General features: G+C 40.0%; 1 protein-coding gene across 1 annotated transcript in view; it reads left to right on the top strand.

Annotated features, from left to right (window-relative positions):
* LOC148843351 (nucleoid-associated protein At4g30620, chloroplastic-like) overlaps positions 1 to 20866 on the top strand; it is a 39447-nt gene extending 18581 nt beyond the window's left edge. Inside the window, exons 5-7 of the mRNA XM_088958170.1 lie at positions 18269 to 18340; positions 20493 to 20549; positions 20632 to 20866. Of these exons, the coding sequence (XP_088814296.1) occupies positions 18269 to 18340; positions 20493 to 20549; positions 20632 to 20703 (201 nt within the window). The 3' untranslated portion in view covers positions 20704 to 20866. The remainder of the gene's footprint in view (positions 1 to 18268; positions 18341 to 20492; positions 20550 to 20631) is intronic.
* Positions 20867 to 21531: the final 665 nt, after the last annotated feature.

Below are 21531 nucleotides of genomic sequence, written 5' to 3'. Positions count from 1 at the left end.
GGACACACAGTGAATATCTGTTATGACCTACATGGCCCTCCCTCCAAATGGGCTAATCATGTTGTAGCAGGTGAAGTTGACATCAGTGACAGTAAACAGGAAGACCGAACTCCTTCCACATCTACATCTACTTCTAGGAGGGAGATGGTGAGTGTACCGCGTGATGAGTATGAACGGTTCCTTCAAACTACTTCACAGCATACCACTGCCACACTTGCCCACTCAAGTATTACTTGCATGTCATTTAAAACCTCTCCCTGGATTATTGACTATAGAGCCTCAGATCATATGGCTTGAGTGTACCGAACTCTTGCCAATGGGTCCTCATCTCCCATCTGTGGTGTTGGTAATATTGACATGGCTTCTGTGCCCTTATCATTTGTTTTATATGTACCTAAGTTTCCATTCAATCTTATGTCTGTTAGTAAAATAACCAAAGCTCTTAACTGTTCTGTTACCTTCTTTTCTTCCACTTGTGTTTTTCAGGATCACAAGACGGGGAAGAAGATTGGTGGGGGGCATGAAGCTGGTGGATTGTATTATCTTGACGGTGGTGGATCTTCAATTGCTCTTCAGACTTCACTTACTCCTCTACAATGGCATTGCGACTGAGACATCCATCTCTCAAGGCTCTCAAGATATTGGTTCCGTCATTGAGTCATTTGTCAGTTTTGCAATGTGAGTCATGTCAGTTTGGGAAACATCGCCGTGTGTCCTTCAGTCCAAGAGTTGAGAGTCGTAAGTTGAGTCCTTTTTCTTTGGTTCATTCAGATGTTTGGGGTCCAATCAAAATAGAGTCTTATAATGGGTACAAGTATTTTGTCTCCTTTATCGATGATTGTTCAAGAATGACATGGATTTACTTAATGAAATAAAGAAGTGAATTATTTTCCATTTTTCAAAAATTCCATGCTAAAATACGCACACAATTTGGTGTTTCAATCAAAGTTCTTCGTTCAGATAATGGTCGTGAATACTTTCTTACTTCATTTCAACAGTATTTAGAACAACATGACATTATTCATCAGACCTCATGTGCATTCACCCCTCAACAAAATGGGGTAGCTGAACGGAAGAACCGTCAGCTCCTTGAAACTGCTCAGTCTATTCTTCACCACATGAATGTTCCTAAACGGTTTTGGAGTGATGCTGTACTCACTGCATGTTTTTTCATTAATTGGATGCCCTCCTTCATTCTTCATGGTCGGTCCCCCTTCTCTATCTTGTTTCCCACTACATCTCCATTTCCATTAACTCCTTGTGTCTTTTGGTTGTGTGTGCTTTGTCCACAATCTAAGTCCTGGAATAGACAAGCTAGATGCACGCTCAATTAAATGTGTCTTCCTTGGCTACTCTCGGATTCAAAAAGGGTACAAATGTTATAATCCCATTACCCGAAAATACTATGTCTGCCCTGATGTCACCTTTTTTGAGTCTGTACTTCTTCTCGAGTCTTGAAGCTCCCTTGTCTCCACCCTTACTTTCTATTCCTCTTCCTATCAGTGATCCTGTTCCAGATGCTGTTGTTGGAGCCGACTCATCACCTCATCCAGTGTCGATCACCACCGGACGACCACTGGTCCGACAAGAGTATACACGTCGAACGACACTGGCTCCTCCTCCAGCTTCTACCTCATTTGCGGATCCTCTCATGGCTCCTATTGTTGAACCTTCAGACCTTGACCTACCCATTGCCTTACGAAAAGGTAAACGCAGTTCTACCCTCCATCCCATTTTCAATTTTGTTTCTTTATCTCGTCTTTCAACCTCACATCGCCACTTTGTTTCACTTTTTTCCTCTATTTCCATACCTAACAATGTTCAAGAAGCTCTTAGTTCACCTGGGTGGCGGTGGGCAATGGAGGAGGAACTTTCTGCTCTTCAACATACTCAAACGTGGGAACTTACTACTCTCCCACCTGGTAAGCATGCTATGGGCTGTAAATGGGTGTATATTGTGAAACACTTGCCAGATGGTAGTGTAGAGCGTCTGAAGGCCAGACTTGTTGCTAAAGGTTACTCACAGTTGTATGGAGTGGACTACATGGAGACATTCTCTTCGGTGGCTAAGATTGGTTCTATTTGTGTACTAATTTCCCTGGCAGTTATGTATGATTGGCCTCTGTTTCAACTTGGCATAAAAAATGCCTTCCTCCATGGTGATCTGGTGGAGGAGGTATATATGGAGCAACCACCTGGGTTTGTTGCTCAGGGGGAGGATGGTAAGGTGTGCAGACTGAAGAAGGCAATTTATGGGTTGAAGCAATCACCACGTGTTTGGTTCGGGAAGTTCAGCGAAGTGGTGAAGAGTTTTGGAATGAAGCAACGCCAGGTTGATCACTTTGTGTTCAGCTATGACTCAAAAGCTGGGAAGATCTTATTGGTGGTCTATGTGGATGATATTGTCATCACTGGCAGTGATAAATTGGGGATTGACCAACTAAAGGTATTTCTGCAAAATCATTTTCAAACAAAAGACCTTGGAACATTAAAATATTTCTTGGGAATAGAAGTTGCCAGATCAAAACAAGGAGTAAATCTGTGCCAAAGGAAATATGTTCTTGATCTATTGGAAGAAACGGGACTGTTAGGTGCAAAACCGGCTGAGAACCCTATGAAACCAAATGTTAAGTTGAGCAGTGATACAGGAGAAGTATTTGAAGATCCTGGAAGATATAGACGACTAGTGGGAAAGCTGAACTATCTGATTGTTACGAGACCCGACATCTCTTTTGTAGTCAGTGTGGTGAGCCAATTCATGCAGAACCCTCGTATACCTCACTGGGATGCAGTTCTTAGAATTGTAAGGTATTTGAAAGGAGCACCAGGCAGTGGGCTATTGTATAAACCAGGAGGAAAACTTGAAGTAGTTGGGTATACAAATGTAGACTGGGCAGGCTCAGTGAATGACAGAAGATCTACTATAGGCTATTGCACATTTCTTGGAGGAAATCTTGTGGCTAGAAGCAGTGCTGAAGCCGAGTATAGGGCCATGGCTCACACTACTTGTGAATTAGTGTGATTGAGGAATCTCCTAAAAGAAATTGGGTTTCACATGGATAAACCTATGAGATTGTACAGTGACAATCAAGCTGCACTCCATATCTCATCCAACCCTGTCTTTCATGAGAGAACAAAGCACATAAAGGTTGATTGCCACTTTGTGAGGGAGAAGGTTCTTGCTGGAGAGATAAATACAGAACATGTGGGCTCGAATGATCAGTGGGCAGATTTGTTTACAAAATCTCTAAGCTCAGGGAAAGTGAACTTCCTATGTAACAAGCTGGGATTATATGACATATATTCTCCAGCTTGAGGGGGAGTGTTAAAGTGAGCCGAATAGGGGTAGTTTAGTCATCTTATGTGTGTTAAGTAGTTTGCTTATGTGGCAGTTTTATTAGAGTACTCTGCCCCACACTTAAGTATGGGAAATTTAGTCTTTGTAAAAGATTATTAGACTCTAATAAAGATTAAGGGGGTCGACTGGATGGGTAGTCCATCAGATTTCGACAAACCCTTATTTCCTTCTTCTTCTTCCTCTTCTTCTTCCTTCACTTCCTGGTTCGGGTTACTGTAGCAGCATTCGAAACACTGTGAATCCATCTTTTCCCATTATACCAAGTCAGATTATCAAATAAGAATTAGATTCTGACAACATCATCCAAATCAGTGCAAAACTAGTCACAAATGATATAGATGCGTGGCATGTTTTGGTTATGCACCATCTACAGCATGTAACATGCGTGTCCTCGTATCCTACATGCCATGTAGCATGTTTTGTTGTGCCATACCATTTTCTTTTTTATATATTTCATTTTTGGTTGTATTTTGTATTTTGTATTCTAGTGTTTGCAATTTATTACATATATGCTGTGTTGTCTTGCATTTTGATGTAGTTTTCTTCTGAATATTAATTTATATATTTCTAAATCAATTTCTATTTTTTGTTTAACTACAACATTTCCATGCCGATCAAAGATCTTTGGGCATCTAATCCATTTGTAACACTAATGATGCCCTCATGTCCTGTCATTTCCATGCTGTGTTTTCGAGGAAGTCATTTTTCTAACTCTCTAGATGTCATTATATGGATTTCATCCTTTCTGATAGACTTATATTTTAGCCTACTAGTAGAATCCAAAGTTGGAGTATGAAAACCACAAGGCAATATATTTTCTTTCCAGCATTAGGAATAATGGTACATAGAGGGAACAATATAAAAGTAGCGTCTTTCTTCTTGTGCAGTATGTTGCTGTTTGCATTCTTATGAATAAAGTTAACTGGTTTAAAATTATAGCATTATCAAGAAATATATTCAACAAAATGTAAGATGGTCATTGTGTTGTTCCACTTCACTATTAAAAAGGGTAAATTACAGATTACCACCCTGTACTTTTGGGGGGGGGGGCTCTTTCCCATTAACAGAGTTGATGGAGAAGATAAAGTTACTAATCTGTCCATTTAAGGTTGTTGAGTTGGGCTTTTTTGTTTTTATTCTTATTTTAAGTTATTTAGTTAGGAAGTTGTTGGGCTTTAGGCCCATTAGTTTATGTTTTTAAGTTGTGACTGTTCAGCTACTTTAGTAGCCGCCCTACTAAGGGCATTCTTGTAATATCTCATCCTTTAAGTTAAGTATAAATTATAATGAGGGTTGGCGGTTAGGGTTAATCTAAGAATCCTGGTTGACTTCCTACTCTTTTCTTCTCCTCTTTTTTTCTTTACTGCTGAAATCTTCATCTTCTTCTTCTTTCCCTTCACAAGGAATTCAACTAAATCTGCAATCAGTGATTTCTACTTGGTATCAGAGTAGGCCAAAGGTTCCTTGAGTTGTTTTCTCATGCAGCCCTAGATCGGCCGACTGCATGGTGATTTAAGAGGTTGATCGAAGATCTCAGGTAAGCCCAGTTTTTGGATTTTTTGGTGGATCTGTTTGCCCTGTAGCTGGTCTAGGGTTTCTTATCAAAATTAGGAAAAATTGGAGAAAGGGGAAGAGTCCTGTTTTTGTTGGACTCTTCAATTTTGACCTAGGAAGTGGCGCCGTAAGTTTTTAGGGTTCCTTGGAGTTTTCTGTAGGGGGCAGGCAGTTTAAGTCCTACTTGATTTGGAGGCTTCTAGAGAGAGCGGCTGCCTCTTCTCTCTTTTCTCCCGTCCTGCAGAAAAGGAATCTTTTGTGGGAAGATAGTTTAGGACACCAGAAAGGTGTTGGTTCCAGAAGTGTTTCGTTTGATCTTGCATATTTCAGTTATTTTCTTTACACTTTTTGACAAGCATGGAGGGTCACAGAGTTGAAAATAAGCCCAGAGTGAAATGGAACCAGTGGAAGGAGGTGCTGGAGACCTTTTCGGGATTGGGACCATTACTACAGTTAGGTTGGATGGTGCAAATTACTTAGAATGGTCACAATCTGCAAAGATGGCCATTGGTGCTCGTGGGAAATTAGGGTATATCACTGGTGAAGAAGTGAAACCCGAAACTAGCAACTCCCAGTGGGTACAAGAGAATTATATGGCGATGACTTGGTTGTGTAACTCCATGTTGCCCCATATAAGTAAAAAGTTTTTATGGGCAAATACAGTTAAGGAAATATAGGATGGGGTTGTAGAAACCTATTCACTGAGGGAGAATGTTGCTAGGGCTTATCAGTTGATAAATCAGATTATTTCTACAAGGCAGGAAATATGGTCTATAAAAATTTTTTATGGACTTGTTGCAGCCTATTTTTCAGCCCTTAAAACCCTGTGGTAGGAGATTGACCATTTAGAGACATTTGCTTGGGAAACCACTAAGGATGCAACTACCTATCAAAAACATCTAGAGAAGTATAGGGTGTTTGAATTTCTTGCCGGCCTTAATCCTGAGTATGATATTGCAAGACAACATTTTCTTTCCAGGGACAGTGTTACCCTCTCCAAGGCATATGCCTTTGTGTCAGGGGAGGAGAGTAGGAGAGATGTGATGATGAAAAATCTTGTTTTTGATCAGTCTGCCATGGTGAGTACTGTGAAACCTAAACAAAGTGGAGATCGGGGTGGCAGTGAAATCAAGAAAGAAGATAAAAGAGATTTGATCTGTGACTACTGTAAGAACCCTAAATACACAAGAGATACTTGCTGGAAGCTTCACCCACATCTTGTGTCGAATAGACTGAAAAATAAGAAGGGAAATGCTCACATGGCAGTTACTGGTGACATTCCGGCTCCTACTACAATTGCTCTAGAGTCTGTTGCAGTTGTTGCAGTAAGGGCCGAACTTGAGAGGTATGGGCAACTTCTAAACTAACGGGATACAACCATTTCCAGTTTAGCAGCAAGCGGACAACAAGGTACAGGTGGTACTGGTGGAGTCCACTCTACTTCCTTTGCTCACACAGATAGTTCACATGTCACTGCAAATTATGTTTCTACTTCAAGTAAGGAGGGACCTCCTTGGATTATAGATTCTGGAGCCTCAGAGCACATGACCCATAACTCTACTATTTTTTCTTCTTACCAGCTCTATTTTGGCAGAGATAGGGTCTCCATAGCTGATGGATCCCATGTTCCCATTGTTGGGAGTGGATCTGTCAAGATTAGTGATTCTATTTCCATTCCCTCTGTCCTTCATGTTCCTAAATTGAGCACTAATTTGTTATCTATTAGTAGTTTGATTAAGAACCTGAATTGCTCAGTAATTTTTTCTCCTAGTCATTGTATTTTGTAGGATATGGATTTAAAGAGGACGATTGGGAGTGGTCGTGAAGTGAATGGAATCTACCTCCTTGATATACTTCCTCCTCATCAAAGTCATCATGTCAGTAGGGATAGTAAGTGAGGGTCTCTAGGTCAAATTATGCTTTGGCATAATCATTTGGGCCATTTACTTTTTTCTTCTTTGAGTCTTTTGTTTCCAAAGCTTTTTGAGTCTGTTAGTTTGTTAAGTCTGGAGTGTGAAGGTTGTCAACTTGGAAAGCATTGTAGACATTCATTTAAACCCAGTAATAAAAGATGTTCTTCTTCTTTTGATGTTATTCATTCTGATGTGTGGGGACCTTACCATGTTCCTTCTATGGGAGGCTATCGATATTTTCTCTTATTTGTGGATGATTTCTCACGATACTCTTGGATTTACCTGATGAGATCCCGCAATGAAGTACCATCCTTGGTGAGGCAATTTCATCAGATGGTGTTAACACAGTTTGGAACAAGAATAAAGGTGTTTAGATCAGACAATGCCATGGAATATTTTGAAAAACACCTTGCCTCATATCTGTTAGAATATGGTGTTGTCCATCAAAGCAGTTTTCCCTACAATCCATAGTAGAATGGTGTTGCAGAAAGGAAGAGCAGACACATTGTTGAGATTGCAAGAAGCATGATGATCACATTTACAGTTCTAGTTCGGTTTTGGGGTGATGCAGTTCTCACAGTAGTATATCTGATTAACAGGGTGCCCTCTCATATACTTGGATTCAACACCCCATTTAGTCTCCTTTTTCCTGAGGGGGAGATGTTTCATATTCCTCTCAGGGTGTTTGGGTGTGTCTGTTTCGCACATATCCTTGGTCCCCACCGCTCGAAGCTTTGATCCCGAGGCAAAGAAGTGTGTCTTCCTTGGATATGCAGAAAATCAAAAAGGATACTGCTGTTATGATCCAATCTTTGGGAGCCGGTATGTTACCATGGATATCACCTTTTTTGAATCCACATACTTCTTCTCAAAGAATCCTTCTCAGGGGGAGTGTTTTGGGGAAGTGAGTCAGCAGTCTATTCCTCTCCCAGTTTCAGTCCTTGTGTCTACTCCTGTACTTGACCCTCCTGTGTCACCTACCTTACCACCTCCTTTGCGTCCTTCTTCTCAGCATTACTCATGATAGAGACTTCATAGGGAGGTTGATTCCACTACAGCAGAACTCACATCACTTCCTGTTGGTTCTTTGGAGACTCCAAATTCAGCTGACATGGATTTAGGTATTCCTCTTAATCCCGCTACTGTTTCAGTTCCCATTAATTCTACAGACCCTATTACAGATCACCTCAATCTTCCTATTACTCTTAGAAAAGGGAAGAGAAAGTGTATTGCTCATTGTATTTTACAGTACTTATCCTACAGTGGACTTTCTCCTTTCTACCGTGCTTTTCTTTCCTCTCTTGACTCTGTGTCACCCAAGGGTGTTAGTGAGGCTCTCTCCAAACTTGAGTGGAAGACAACTATGCAGGAAGAGATGGAAGCTTTGATTAAGAATCAGACATGGGACATTGTGGATCTACCAGAGTGCAAGGAGACAGTTGGATGCAGATGGGTTTACACGGTAAAATATAAGGCAGATGGAAGTATAGAAATGTACAAGGCCAGACTTGTTGCAAAAGGGTACACACAGACCTATGGCATTGATTACTTAGAGACCTTTACTCCAGTTGCAAAGATGACCTTTGTTCGGATACTTCTTTCTCTTGCTGCCACATACTCTTGGCCGTTGTATCAACTTGATGTGAATAATGCTTTTCTAAATGGGGATCTGCAAGAGGAAGTGTATATGAATCTTCCTGTTGGCTTCTATAGTGATGCTGAAAAGGGAAAGATATGCAGGCTTAAGAAGTCACTTTATGGCTTGAAACAATCTCCCAGAGCATGGTTTGACAAATTCAGAAAGGCCTTGATTGCTTTTGGCTACACTCAGGCTCAATCCGATTATACCTTGTTTATGAAGCGAAGGGGATCTTCGATGTCAATCCTAATTGTTTATGTGGATGATATTGTTGTCACGGGGAATGACCTAAGTGAGATTGATTGTCTGAAAAGGAATCTACATAAAGAATTTGAAATTAGGGATCTTGGAGAACTAAGATATTTCTTAGGCATTGAAGTTGCAAGATCAAAACATGGAATTTTTATCTCTCAAAGTATGTCTTGGATCTTCTTCAAGAAACAAGGAAGCTTGGAACGAAGGCAATAAGTACCCCTATTGATCAGAACCATAGAATCAATGCATCAGAAGGTGAGCCAGTAAAGGACATTGGGAGATATCAGAGACTTGTGGGTCGGCTGCTATACTTGTGTATGACAAGACCAGACATTTCCTATGCAGTAAGTGTGGTAAGTCAATACATGCATGCTCCATGAGTCCAGCATTGGAGGCAGTTGACAAGATTCTTGCTTATCTGAAGGGACACCTGGACAGAGGCATATTGTTTATTGATCATGAACAGTTGAAACTAGAGGCTTACACAGATGCAGATTGGGCAGGGTGCCTTGATGATAGGAGATCAACTTCAGGAGTGTGCACCCTTGTTGGGGTTGGGGGTAACCTTGTCTGGTGGAAGAGTAAAAACAAACAACGGTGGCAAGATCAAGTGTTGAAGCTGAATACAGGGCCATGGCACATGGAGTTTCTAAACTTCTCTGGATCCATTCCCTATTAGAAGAAATTGGTGTACAGGCAAAAGAACCTATGATGTTGTACTGAGATAACCAGGCAGCAATTAACATTGCCCATAACCCAGTCCAGCATGACCGAACTAAGTACATTGAAGTGGATAGACATTTTATCAGAGAAAGAGTGACTTCTAGAGAAGTTTGTCTTCCATACATTGCTTCTAATCTGCAGCTCGCTGATGTTCTCACAAAAGGTGTTGCAAAGAACAAGTCGGAGCATGATTTACGCAAGTTGGGAATGTGTGACATTTACTCCCAACTTGAAGGGGAGTGTTGAGTTGGGCCTAGTTGTTTTTATTCTTATTTTAAGTTATTTAGTTAGGAAGTTGTTGGGATTTAGGCCCATTAGTTTATGTTTTTAAGTTGTGACTGTTCAGCTACTTTAGTAGCCGCCCTACTAAGGGCATTCTTGTAATATCTCATCCTTTAAGTTAAGTATAAATTATAATGAGGGGTTGGCGGCTAGGGTTAATCTAAGAATCCTGGTTGACTTCCTACTCTTTTCTTCTCTACTGTTGAAATCTTCATCTTCTTCTTCTTTCCCTTCACAAGGAATTCAACTAAATCTGCAATCAGTGATTTCTACTAAGGTTATCATATTCTCAAACTGTATTCCAAGATAACCAGATAAGAGATTAAAATGGTAGAAAAATGGGGGCAAGGAAAATGCAGAAAACACAGAAAGAAAGGTGGGTGCTTTAAATAGATGGAAGAAACAATAGAGTGCAATAATCCAGCAACCAAAGAGAGAGAGATTGTAATTAATTAGTTCACAGCTGTTTGATTTTATAATGAGAAAAATCAGAGACACGGGGTGGATGGTAGTCTGGTTGGTACTTGGTAGGTAGATCTTAAGGTGGGCTTTGACCTTTGAATTGAAAGTTTTTTTTTTCTTTTTTTTTTTTTTGATAGATAACAAGAAGATTTTATTATAAAAGAAAAGCTGAATACAAACTAGAGGTAGGTGATAAGATAACACCCCTTGGCCCACCAACTACTTCGTCTAACTGCCTACAACAAAGAAGAAACCAAGAAAGAGAAACATGAGAAAGCACAAAGACAGCAAGCACTACACTAGCCAATTAGATCCTAAGTGTAGATCAATCTTACGCCTCATCAAACTTTTTTGGACCCCCTTACTCATCCCAAATTTCTTCCCCTAACTCTTCTGGAACCTTTCTCATGTTTTCCAGCTTCCTTTTTTTCTCCATAGTTTCAAATGCTCTTCTAGCAAACTCCTCCCCTCCTAAAAAGAGCAAACCCAAAGACTTGTTCGTTTCCACCTCTCTATCAACTAGAGTCTTCAAGTCCACTCCTTTTAGCTCTGTTGCCTTATCCCCCACCGTTACTTGACTCACTTAGGTAGAAACCTCTTTCGATATTACATCGGATCGATTTGTTTTTTCTGAACCGTTATGCCTTTTCGATTCCGTCCTTTGGGACTCTACAATAGGGGAAACCTTTCCAAACCCTTCAAAAGAGAGAGATGACTCGAGACACGAGTTCTCAAGACTCGGGGAATTATTTTTAATCCATTTTCTTCTGTAAATTCTTTTATACTTATTGGTCATTCCGGCTCCCACCAAACCATCTTTTAGTCTTGAAAATACCTTTGTAACATGAATCATGTTAAGCATGTTTGAACCTCTAGTATTCTTAGGAATTTCCGAAACCTCACCACTTCAAGCCAACCTCTTCTCCTTATCCCTACGATCCAAATCCAATCCCAGTTTTCCAACCACTTCAGAAACCTCATAATCGACACCATTCCTAAATAACTTATCTTGGAGGTTCGAAGCAATCCCCTTCTCTCCTTTAATTTCTAAAGAGCCACTTCCTACTGTAATGATGGCTCCTTCCTCCCCTTCCTTGATATCGGTGGTTGAAGTAGAAAAGTTTGGATGACCTGTTTTGATATGAAAACTGTAAAAGAAAGAAGAAAGGAAAGCGAAGAGAAGGTTTTTGAAGAGAAAGAAAGAGAAGAGAGATAAAAGAGAATGGGAGAAGCCAGAATTAGGTAAGGCCGCCCCTTTCACTAGATTATATACTCACAAATAAAAAAGAGTACAAAGACAAGTATGCCCTTAGTAAGTTGGCTAATTGTAAGAACTGAATAAGCACTCTTAACTTAAAACATAAACTAATGGGCCTAAAGCCCAATAACTCCCTAACTATGCTATGTAAATAAAACAAGTAATATCAGCCAAAAAACTCAACACGCCCCCTCAAGTTGGGAATAAATGTCACACATTCCCAATTTGAGTAGATCATGCTCCAGCTTGTTTCTTGCAACACCTTTTGTAAGAACATCAGCAAGCTGCAAGTCAGATGCAACATACGATCAACAAACTTCTCCAGATGCCACCCTTTCCCTTATAAAGTGTCTATCCACTTCTATATGCTTCGTCCTATCACTTAGATCATTTCTTGTGACTACAATGTCATCCACATACACTATCAAAATTGACACCAGTGACCCCCTCATCTTCACGAAAAGAATATGATCAAATTGAGTTTGAGTATAGCCAAATACAACCAATGCACTTCTAAACCTGTCAAACCAAGCTCTAGGTGATTGCTTCAAACCATATAGAGACTTCTTCAACCTACATACATTTCCCTTTTCCACATCATTGTAGAAGCCAACTGGAAGATCCATATACACCTCTTGCAAGTCTCCATTGAGAAAAGCATTCTTCACATCAAGTTGGAAGAGTGGCCAAGGTATGTAGCTGCTAGTGATAGAAGAATCTGGACCAAGCTCATCTTTTCCACTAGTGCAAAAGTTTCCAAGTAAGTTATGCCATAAGTCTGAGTGTACCCTTTTACAAATAGCCTCACCTTGTACCTTTTTGTACTTCCATCAACCTTATACTTCACTATATAAACCCATTTGCATCCAACTGTCTCATTGCCATCATGTAAATCTACAATCTCCCACGTTTAATTTTTAATCAATTTTTTCATTTCTTCCTATATAGTTGTCTTCCACTCAGCTTTGGAAAGAGCCTCCCTAACACTCTTAGGTATCAACACAGAGTCGAGGAAGGAAAGGAAGGCTCAGTATGAAGGAGATAATCCAATGTAGGAAAGATAGTGTGAAATGCAATGTGCAGTACACTTCCTCTTCCCTTTTCTGAGTGTAATAGGGAGATCAAGGTCATTTGCAATGGTGTTAGGAGTAGGGGTAGTATCAATAGGAACTAAACCATCAAAGGTAACAAGAGGCATACCTGGGTTTATGTTAGTCGAACCTAGAATCTCCGATGAGCCAATAGGGAGTGACATGGGTTCCACTACTGTGGAATCAACCATCTTGTACTGTCGTAGGCACTATTGTGTAAAACACTGAGAAGCAGGATGCAATAGAAGTGGCAAAGTGGGTGAGATAGGTGGGTTAGACATCGGAGTGGACAAAGGAGTTGGAATAGGAAGTGGTATAGATTGCTCACTTCCTTCCCCCAAAACACTCCCCCTGAGAATAACCCCCCGAGAAAAAATGTGTGGACACAAAAACGGTGACATCCATAGTAATATATCGACTCTTGAAGATTGGATCATAACAATAATACCCCTTCTAATTTCCTGTATACCCAAGGAAGACACACTTTTTCACCTTAGGGTCCAACTTTGAGCAACGAGGGCCAAGAACATGGACAAGGCATACACATCCAAACACCCTTAGAGGAATATGAAACATCTCCCCCTCAAGAAAAAGAAGGTTGAACAGAGTGCTATATCCAAGAACACGAGAAGGCACCCAATTAATCAAGAAAGTTGTTGTAAGAACTACATCACCCCAAAAACGAACTGGAATAGTAGAGCTCAACATCATGCTTCTTGCTACTTCCACAATATGTCTATTCTTTCTTTCTACTACACCATTCTATTGTGGAGTATATGTACGACTACTCTAATGGACTACTCCATGCTCCAATAGACAAAGTATTCCCTGGCATTGTCTGATCTAAACACTTTCACTCGTACTCCAAACTGCGTCAGAACTATCTGATTTCATCAAATATATCCAAAAGTATCAAGAATAATCACCCACAAACAGAAGAAAATACCGATAACCACCCATAGAGGAAACATGGTATGACCCCCACACCTCAATATGAACAATATAAAAAATAGAACATCTTTTATTACTTGCTTTAAAGGAATGCCTACAATGCTTTCCAAGTTGACAACCCTCACACTCCAAGTTGGACAAACTGACAGACTCAAACAATGTTAGAAACAAAAAACGCAAAGAAGCAAAAGACAAATGCCCTAACCGATTATGCCAAAGCCTAATCTGACCCATTGACTCTAACTAAAAGTTCCTACTGACATGATGACTCTGATGATTGGGAAACACATCAAGAAGATAGATTCCATTCACCTCACGACCACTCCCAATCGTCCTCTTTGATTCTAGATCCTACAAAACACAATGACCAGGAGAAAAATCACTGAACAGTTCAAATTCTTTGTCAAGCTACTAACAGATAAAAGATTAGTACTCAGTCTAGGAACATGAAGGACAAAAGTTAGGGTAATGGTATCGGTTATCTTGATAGACCCTATCCCAGCAATGGGAACATGTGATCCATCATCTATGGAAACTCTCTCTGCCAAAGCAGAGGTGGTATGAGAAAATGGTGGAAATGTTGGTCATATGTTTTGAGACTCCCGAGTTTATAATCTAGGGAGGTCCCCCCTTACCTGTAGTGGATACATAATTTGTAGTGACATGTGAACTACTTATATGTGCAAACGAAGTCGAATGGCTACCTCCTAATCCACTTGCACCTTGTTGTCCACCTGATAATGAGTTGGAATTGGTTGTATTCCTTTGATTCAAAAACTGCCCATATCTCTCCAATTCAGCCCTTACTGCAGTTGCTGCTACAGACTCTAGAGAAGTTAGTAGGTGGTCTTGATAAATCACCAGTCATTGCCATATTCACATTTCCCTTCTTGTTTTTGAGCCGGCTTGGTACAAGGTGTGGGTAAGGCTTCCAACAGGTATTTCTAGTATGTTTAAGTTTCTTACAGTAGTCACAGATTAGGTCCTTCTTGTCCTCCTTCCTCGGTTCATTTCCACCCTTGTCCCCACTTGCTTAGGCTTCACTGTGCTAACCATAGTTGATTGCTCAAGGCCTAGGTTCCTCATCATCACATTCCTCCTACTCTCCTTTCCAAACACAAAGGCATATGCCTGAGAGAGAGTTACACTGTCTTGGGAAAGAATATGCTATCGTGCAATGTCATACTCAGGGTTAAGTTCAAGTAGAAACTCAAAAACCTTATTCTTCTCTACTAGTTTCCGATAAGTTGCTACATCTTTGCCACTTTCCCAAACCACAGTCCCAAATGATTTATCTCCTACCATAAGGTTTTGAGGGCTGAAAAATAAATAGCAACAGACTTATCTCCCTGCCTAGTAGCAATCACCCGGTTTCTCAACTGGTAGGCTCTAGCAACATTCCCATTCTGTGAATTGGTTTCTGCTACTACATCCCAAATCTCCTTAGTTGTGTTAACCCATAAAAAGTTCTTACTTATATGGGGCAACATAGAATTGCACAACCAGGTCATCACCATGTTGTTCTCTTATACCCACTGGGAGTAGTTAGTTTCAGGTTTCTTTTCTTCACCAGTGACATACCCCAATTTTCCACGAGCACCAATGGCCATCTTTGCAGATTGTGACCATTCTAAGTAGTTTGTACCATCCAACTTAACTGTAGTGATGGTCCTAGACCTAAAGAGGTCTCTAGTACCTCCTCCCCCTGGTCCCATTTCACTTGCAAATTTGTTTTCAACTCCATAGCCCTCCATAACTCCCAGAATAAATTAGGAAATCAAATTGAGATGAAAGGAAAGGTATTTATCTCCTTTAGAAACCTCAAACACCTTCCTGGTACCTTAGAAGCCCCTCTCTCCAAAGATTTCCTTTTCTGTGGGAACGGGAGAAGAGAGAGAAGAGGTTGTCCCTCCCTCCAAAGGCCTCCAAAAAGGCTGGGACTTGAATCGCCCCCTTCATTAAACCTTAAGGAACCCTAGAAAATTAGAGTGCCTCTTCCTACATCAAAAATGAAGAGTCCTACTAAATTAGGAATCTCCCCTTTCTCCAGTTCTTCCTGATTTTGGTGTTAAACCCTAGACCAGCTATAGGGAGTTGCAAATCCACCAAAAAATCGAAAAATTGGGCTTACCTGAAGTCTTTGATCTGCCCTTTACCACATCATGCAGTTGGCCAATCTAGGGTTGCATGATGGAGCAGCTCAAAAAATCTTTAAACTTGCTCTCATACTAAGTAGAAAAGTTTGGATGACCTATTTTGATATGAAAACTGTAAAAGAAAGAAAAAAGGAAAGAGAAGAGAAGGTTTCTATAGAGAAAGAAAGAGAAGAGAGATAGAAGAGAATGGGAGAAGCCAAAATCAGGTATGGCCGCCCCTTTCATTAGATTATATGCTCACAAATAAAAAAGAGTACAAAGACAAGTATGCCCTTAGTAAGTTGGCTACTTGTAAGAATTGAATAAGCACTCTTAACTTAAAATATAAACTAATGGGCCTAAGGCCCAATAACTCCCTAACTATGCTATGTAAATAAAAACAAGTAATACCAGCCCAAAAACCTTACTAGTCGACCCTTCTTCTGCCTTCTCCACCTTACCCTTGCTTCCTTCACTACCGCCTCCCTCTTCGAGCCACCTTTTGGTGACAAGCAACAGTACCCCCCCAATCTCCTGACTCAGACCCAAACATGGAGATGAAGATAGCGGATCTTGCTTACCTCTAGCTTCATCAAGAGGCAGGAACACCTTGCCCTGTAACACTCGAAGTGCCTTGCTCGAACTCAAAGAAGTTCCTCCAGTCCCTAAACCATGTCTAGTAAATCGAGCGCAAGCAACATCCCCCTGAAACCTTCTTCTAATGGGTTCTGAAAGACGCCCCAGGCCTTTCACTAGGTCTTCCCCCGATTCTCCCTAACCGAAATCCAACCTTGCCTTTACCCATGATGCAGGACCCACCCTTGTTAAAGTTACATACCAATCTCCTAAACTTGTAGGACCCATTCTTGAACTTAGCCACATTTGGTCTCAAGGAAGAGCAACTAGCTTTATCAGGAATGCTCCACTGTATATTTGTCAACTCCCTCCTGGAAAATTACAACTTCACCCCCCTTTTCCAGATTTTCTCCTTTCGCCCCATCCAGATTATCCATCTTCCCGACCCTTCGGATTCTATCGTCTTCTTCCTCCATACTTCTAGTCCCCTGCTTAACCGACTCCCCTAGTTTCTCTGTGAGACAGACTGATTCCTGAGTTTGATCAGGAAAGATCGTTGATTCCCTCTATCACTAACCTCAAATCGTACCACTCCCCAGCAAAGTTTAACGCTAGGCTTAGGGAATCAAGTGAAGGTTCTCAACTTCAACCAGGATTCTTGCTGCAACCAGATTCTTCAACTTATACATTCGGGAAGCAACACTTCTGGAACAACCACAGGCATTCCCAATGGCACAAAACGTATTAATATTCCAAGCATGAAGAGGAATTCCAAAGATATTAATCCAGACAAGGCTCCTGCTCCCTACTTCTCGAATTTCCCCCACAAGAGGATTCCATCTACCCAGCCAAAGGTCTGGCGTCCTAAGCTTAGTAGTTCCACTCTCCAGGACTTCATCCGCCTCTTCCTTGCTACAGAAGATGAATAGAAAAAAGCCTGTGTTCAATTTTCTCACCTGAACAGCTTCCTTTTAACTCCATTCCAGTCTGACCCATCTTAGAACCTCTACCTCATCCAGATCAGAGTTCACGAACCAACCCACAAGACACTTCTCTAACCACCTCACTCTCTCACATGAGTTCACGAAGATTTCTTTCACTGTCATCATAGATGTTTGTCATGACACCACCTTTGAATTGAAAGTTGCAAACATAAAAGAAGGGATTAACAGATCAAAATTCCTAATTGACTACAATTAATCTGAGGGTATACTATAAAGTAGTTGTTGGATGAATCACAAGGTTTTGTTTGGTGCCCAACCCACTATAGAGTATAGACTTATAATCTTCAATTTAATATCATTTAGACAATCAGAATTGATTAAACACAAGGTTCTAAAGTTTTAATCTGGACACAATACTAAACTTTCAGAAAAGAATATAGCGGAACTCTGTTCATATTACCAAAAGAGAAACCAGCAAGGATGCTCCACTGCCATCAACTCCCCATTTACCACCACCATTGCCACTTGTTACCAGAGAACCTCCTATTTCCAGCGTGTGACACACTGACACTCAATAGCTTGTTTGCCTCCAGAAAACCATGTTAGAGAACCACCTTTCCCTCTCCCTAACTAAATATCTCTCATTCCAACCAACTCCCCAGAGTTTTGTTTCTCAACTAAATCTCCTCCACAGGTTTATAGAAGTCAGACTCTTGAGTTTGTGCTCTAAGGTATCTGATCGGGAGTTGAATCTTAATAATTAGACATGGAGATGAAGAATGAAGTAATAGATAAGCTTACTTGGTTTTAGAAATAGTACAAAGGGCAAAATAGTCCAACAAGAATGGGTAGTTTGGGAATTTACAAATGTTTAACAAGCACATTATAGTCACCTGAGATTCTTTTTTGAAGTTTACTGACAGAATGCTAGCGGAGGGGGAAAAGTGTCGGAATCTGATAGTTCAAAGGGGGTCTTTGTCACAAATGAAAGTTCAGGGGGCTAAGTGTCACTACCTCCAAAATAAAGGGTGGTAATCTGTAATTTATGATTGTGTTCTACTTTCATGTCAAGTTGTCTTATTGATTCAAAGTACTTTACTTTCATTTCTCATTTAAATCTTCTCCAGGCAACACTTTCTGGAAACCAGCAACCAGTACGTACTGAGATCACTGAGGCTGCAATGGAATTAGGAGCAGAAGTAAGTGATCTTGTTCTAATATTCAATTTAGTGGAAATTAAGTAAAATATATTTTTCCCCTGGGCATGTAAAACAGTAGGAACCTATTATAAATATGCTTTAGGCTATAGCTATTATCTAAAAGTGACAAAGGAAACATTCTTCTGGTTTGAGGTTAATAATTTTAGTTGTATGAACAATCAAAAAAAGTCTTAGTTTTATTATGTGCAGAGGGGCCACTACTTTATGCAATGGTAAAATCTCTGTCTGACAAGCATGCGAATGTGGGTTCAAGTCTGAGAGCAGCCACTTTGTGGAAAAAAAAAATCCATAGTTTAGGTCCATATACAGTCTACCCCTCCCAAGACCCTTAATAGCTGGGACAGTCATTGGGTAATGACCCTTTCAGTATATTCAAGGACCATACAACTCATTGTTCTGGACCACTACTGAAAGCTTCACTCTTTGATCTCCTAGTCCAAATATGTATCCAGTCAGGTTATCCTATCGGCATGATTGCACTCTCTGGGTAGCCATTTTGTATTTTATGAATCATATGATTGATCTAAATTTGAGGCTCCTAGATCTGTTGTGCTGGATTTAATAATATGGATTCAACTATTCCTACACTGTTTACCTAGTAGGGACATCATAGAGCTGGCACAATATCTCCACCTGTTAACTTCTCTGTACGTTTATATGTAATGTTCAGGATTCTGATTTTAGCACTTGCTTTCATGTTTTAATGTTTACATTTCTCATAACTTTTAGCCCTGTTGCTGATGATTGTTTTTTACAATGAAGTTCCCTATGTTTCTGAGTATTTCTTCTGTTATACGATCCATCTTTCTAATCTTATCTTGAACTCTTGAACTGGATTGGAGAAATCAATTAATAAATGTTAAAGTACAAAACAAGTGATTTTCATATTTATTCAATAGGTTAACCACATATCTATGCTTCCTGCCATTCATTACAAAGCAAAATGCGGAATAATACATCTATGAAATGAGTGTATAAACTAAGAAGTTGGTGTACCTAAAACAAGTAAAATAAAGCCAGTGAATAACCAATTAATGATTTATTGCAAGTTGGCTCTAGAAAGACAAGCAAAGCCCAACAAGAACTTTGGGTTCGGGTAGTGAAAAAACATATTCAAGCTCATCTTTTAGTGGATGGTAAGGACATAGATGGGATGAAATGGAGATCTAGCATGTTCTACTTCTACCCCTGTTCCACTGGATGTCATCAAATTTAAATTTGATGGTTGTTTGAGAATCCAAGTCAATATGAGATTGTCTTGATCTTCAAAACCATTGATAGTGAGATTCCGGCCACTTATGTTGATCCTATAGGTGTGGATAACTTTTTCAAAAGGTGGGAAAGTTAGCCACCTCCAAAGACATAATTATGGTATTCTTTTTATACAAGTAAATGTTAGTTAAAAGGAGTGGAGTATTCATAACATCACTGAGTGTTTGAGTTGATAAAAGATGAGTCAAAAAGACTCTAGAGACATGTTTATTTCATTAAATCTTTGGCTTCTATATCAAATACCTTGTTCACATGGATTCTAGAAGGGATTAAATTGATTGTCGACAGGTTTGCTGGAGGTGTCTTTTGGGGATTTCTATCGTTTCTATTGTACTTTCTGTCCCTTTATTATACGTTGTGAAGTGCCAGGTTCTGAAAATGGCATTACAGAATCACAATCCAAATATGTTTATCAGGTTTTGACAGAGAGATGAACTTAGGAAGAGACTCAAGAAGTGTACTGCTTTCTTAAATATTACTTTCTGTATGCTCCTATTAAGGTGTCAATTGCAGGAAATAGTTTTCATTCAACTGTCTCAACTCATGACCCACTTTGGCTACCTGTATTCACAACACTTATTAGTCTGGAAAAAGATTCGTCTTTTTCCTCCGCCACCCCCCCCCCCCCAAGTTTTCTTTAATTATAGGGCGAGTTTTCTTTAATTATAGGGCATTAATAACATTTTATGAAGTTTTGCAGTTTGTTGTGTGCTAACTATGTCAGTGCAAAAATGCTCCAAGAAATTGCAGACCTACTATTCATATTCCCTAGTCTTAAAATTGCACTTTATGCTTCAGATTGCACTGCCAGATAAAAATATAACTAGAGACTTACTGACAGAACTTTTTATTCCTGCAGAAGCTGTCTCTTTTAGTAACAGAGGCATACAAAGATGCCCACCGGAAGAGTGTTCAGGTGAGATAACTGATTTTCAAAAGCTGAATCAAAATTCTTTTTTCCCTTCAATGAGCTTAAATTTTGGTGTTGGATTTCTCAGGCAATGAAGGAAAGGATGAATAACCTTGCACAAAGCTTAGGTGTGCCACAAGGCCTCGAAGGGCTAAAGTGAAGATGGTATTCCCTGATGCTGTCGATTGATACAATCTTCAATTTTGTATACTAGCTGAACCAGAATGGTCATCTGCATTGTGAATATGCTGTTAGAATCTTATCTATTTCAATCTTACCTAATCAAGTGTCCCTAAAAGAACTGAGGCGATACTGGTTTTGCATGATTCGTTCACAACTCACAAGTTCTTGATCCTATCAAGGTAATTTTAATCTTGTATCTCCTCAGATGCTACGGCCCCAATACCCTCCAAGCTAATCGTGGGATTGGACCATCTAATTGAGATACGAGCTATAACGAATTTAGGCCAACATTTGCATTAGTATACCACATCAGTCATAATTAAAGCCAATATAGTTCCTATATGAAACCCAGCTGACATTTGAGCATGAAGGATGAACACTCCTCGTTTTAACTTTAATTCGATAGGTCGGCCCACCTTTGATTTTTTATTTTTTTATTGTTTGGGTAAAGGACCCACCTTGATTTGAATATAGATGGAGAGTGCTAATGGCCATCTAGCAATTGGGGACTGGTTTCTGTCCACAATCCACCCATTTACCAACTTAGCAGGCTAATATTTAAGGCCTTTTTACCAAGTCAGGATTGACTAGACTACTGACTACCTGCAAATAAGAGATCGATTCTGACTAATAGATCGAAATTCTTGGGTTGCACGTGTAAAATATCATGAAGGATAAAATTAGAGATGAATTGATCATTAAATGACGAGGAAATTTGACTGAAACACAATGGCCATGTACATTGAATATTGATTGTGACTTGTGAATCAACCAGCTGCAAGAGTGGTTTAACAATGTAAAGTCG

The sequence above is a fragment of the Nelumbo lutea genome, chromosome 8 (genome assembly GCF_056320005.1).
Source record: "Nelumbo lutea isolate HS-2025 chromosome 8, American lotus-T2T, whole genome shotgun sequence".
NCBI lineage: Eukaryota > Viridiplantae > Streptophyta > Magnoliopsida > Proteales > Nelumbonaceae > Nelumbo > Nelumbo lutea.
The sequence above is the reverse complement of the archived record's forward strand: the minus strand, read 5'-3'. Positions and strand labels throughout refer to the sequence as shown.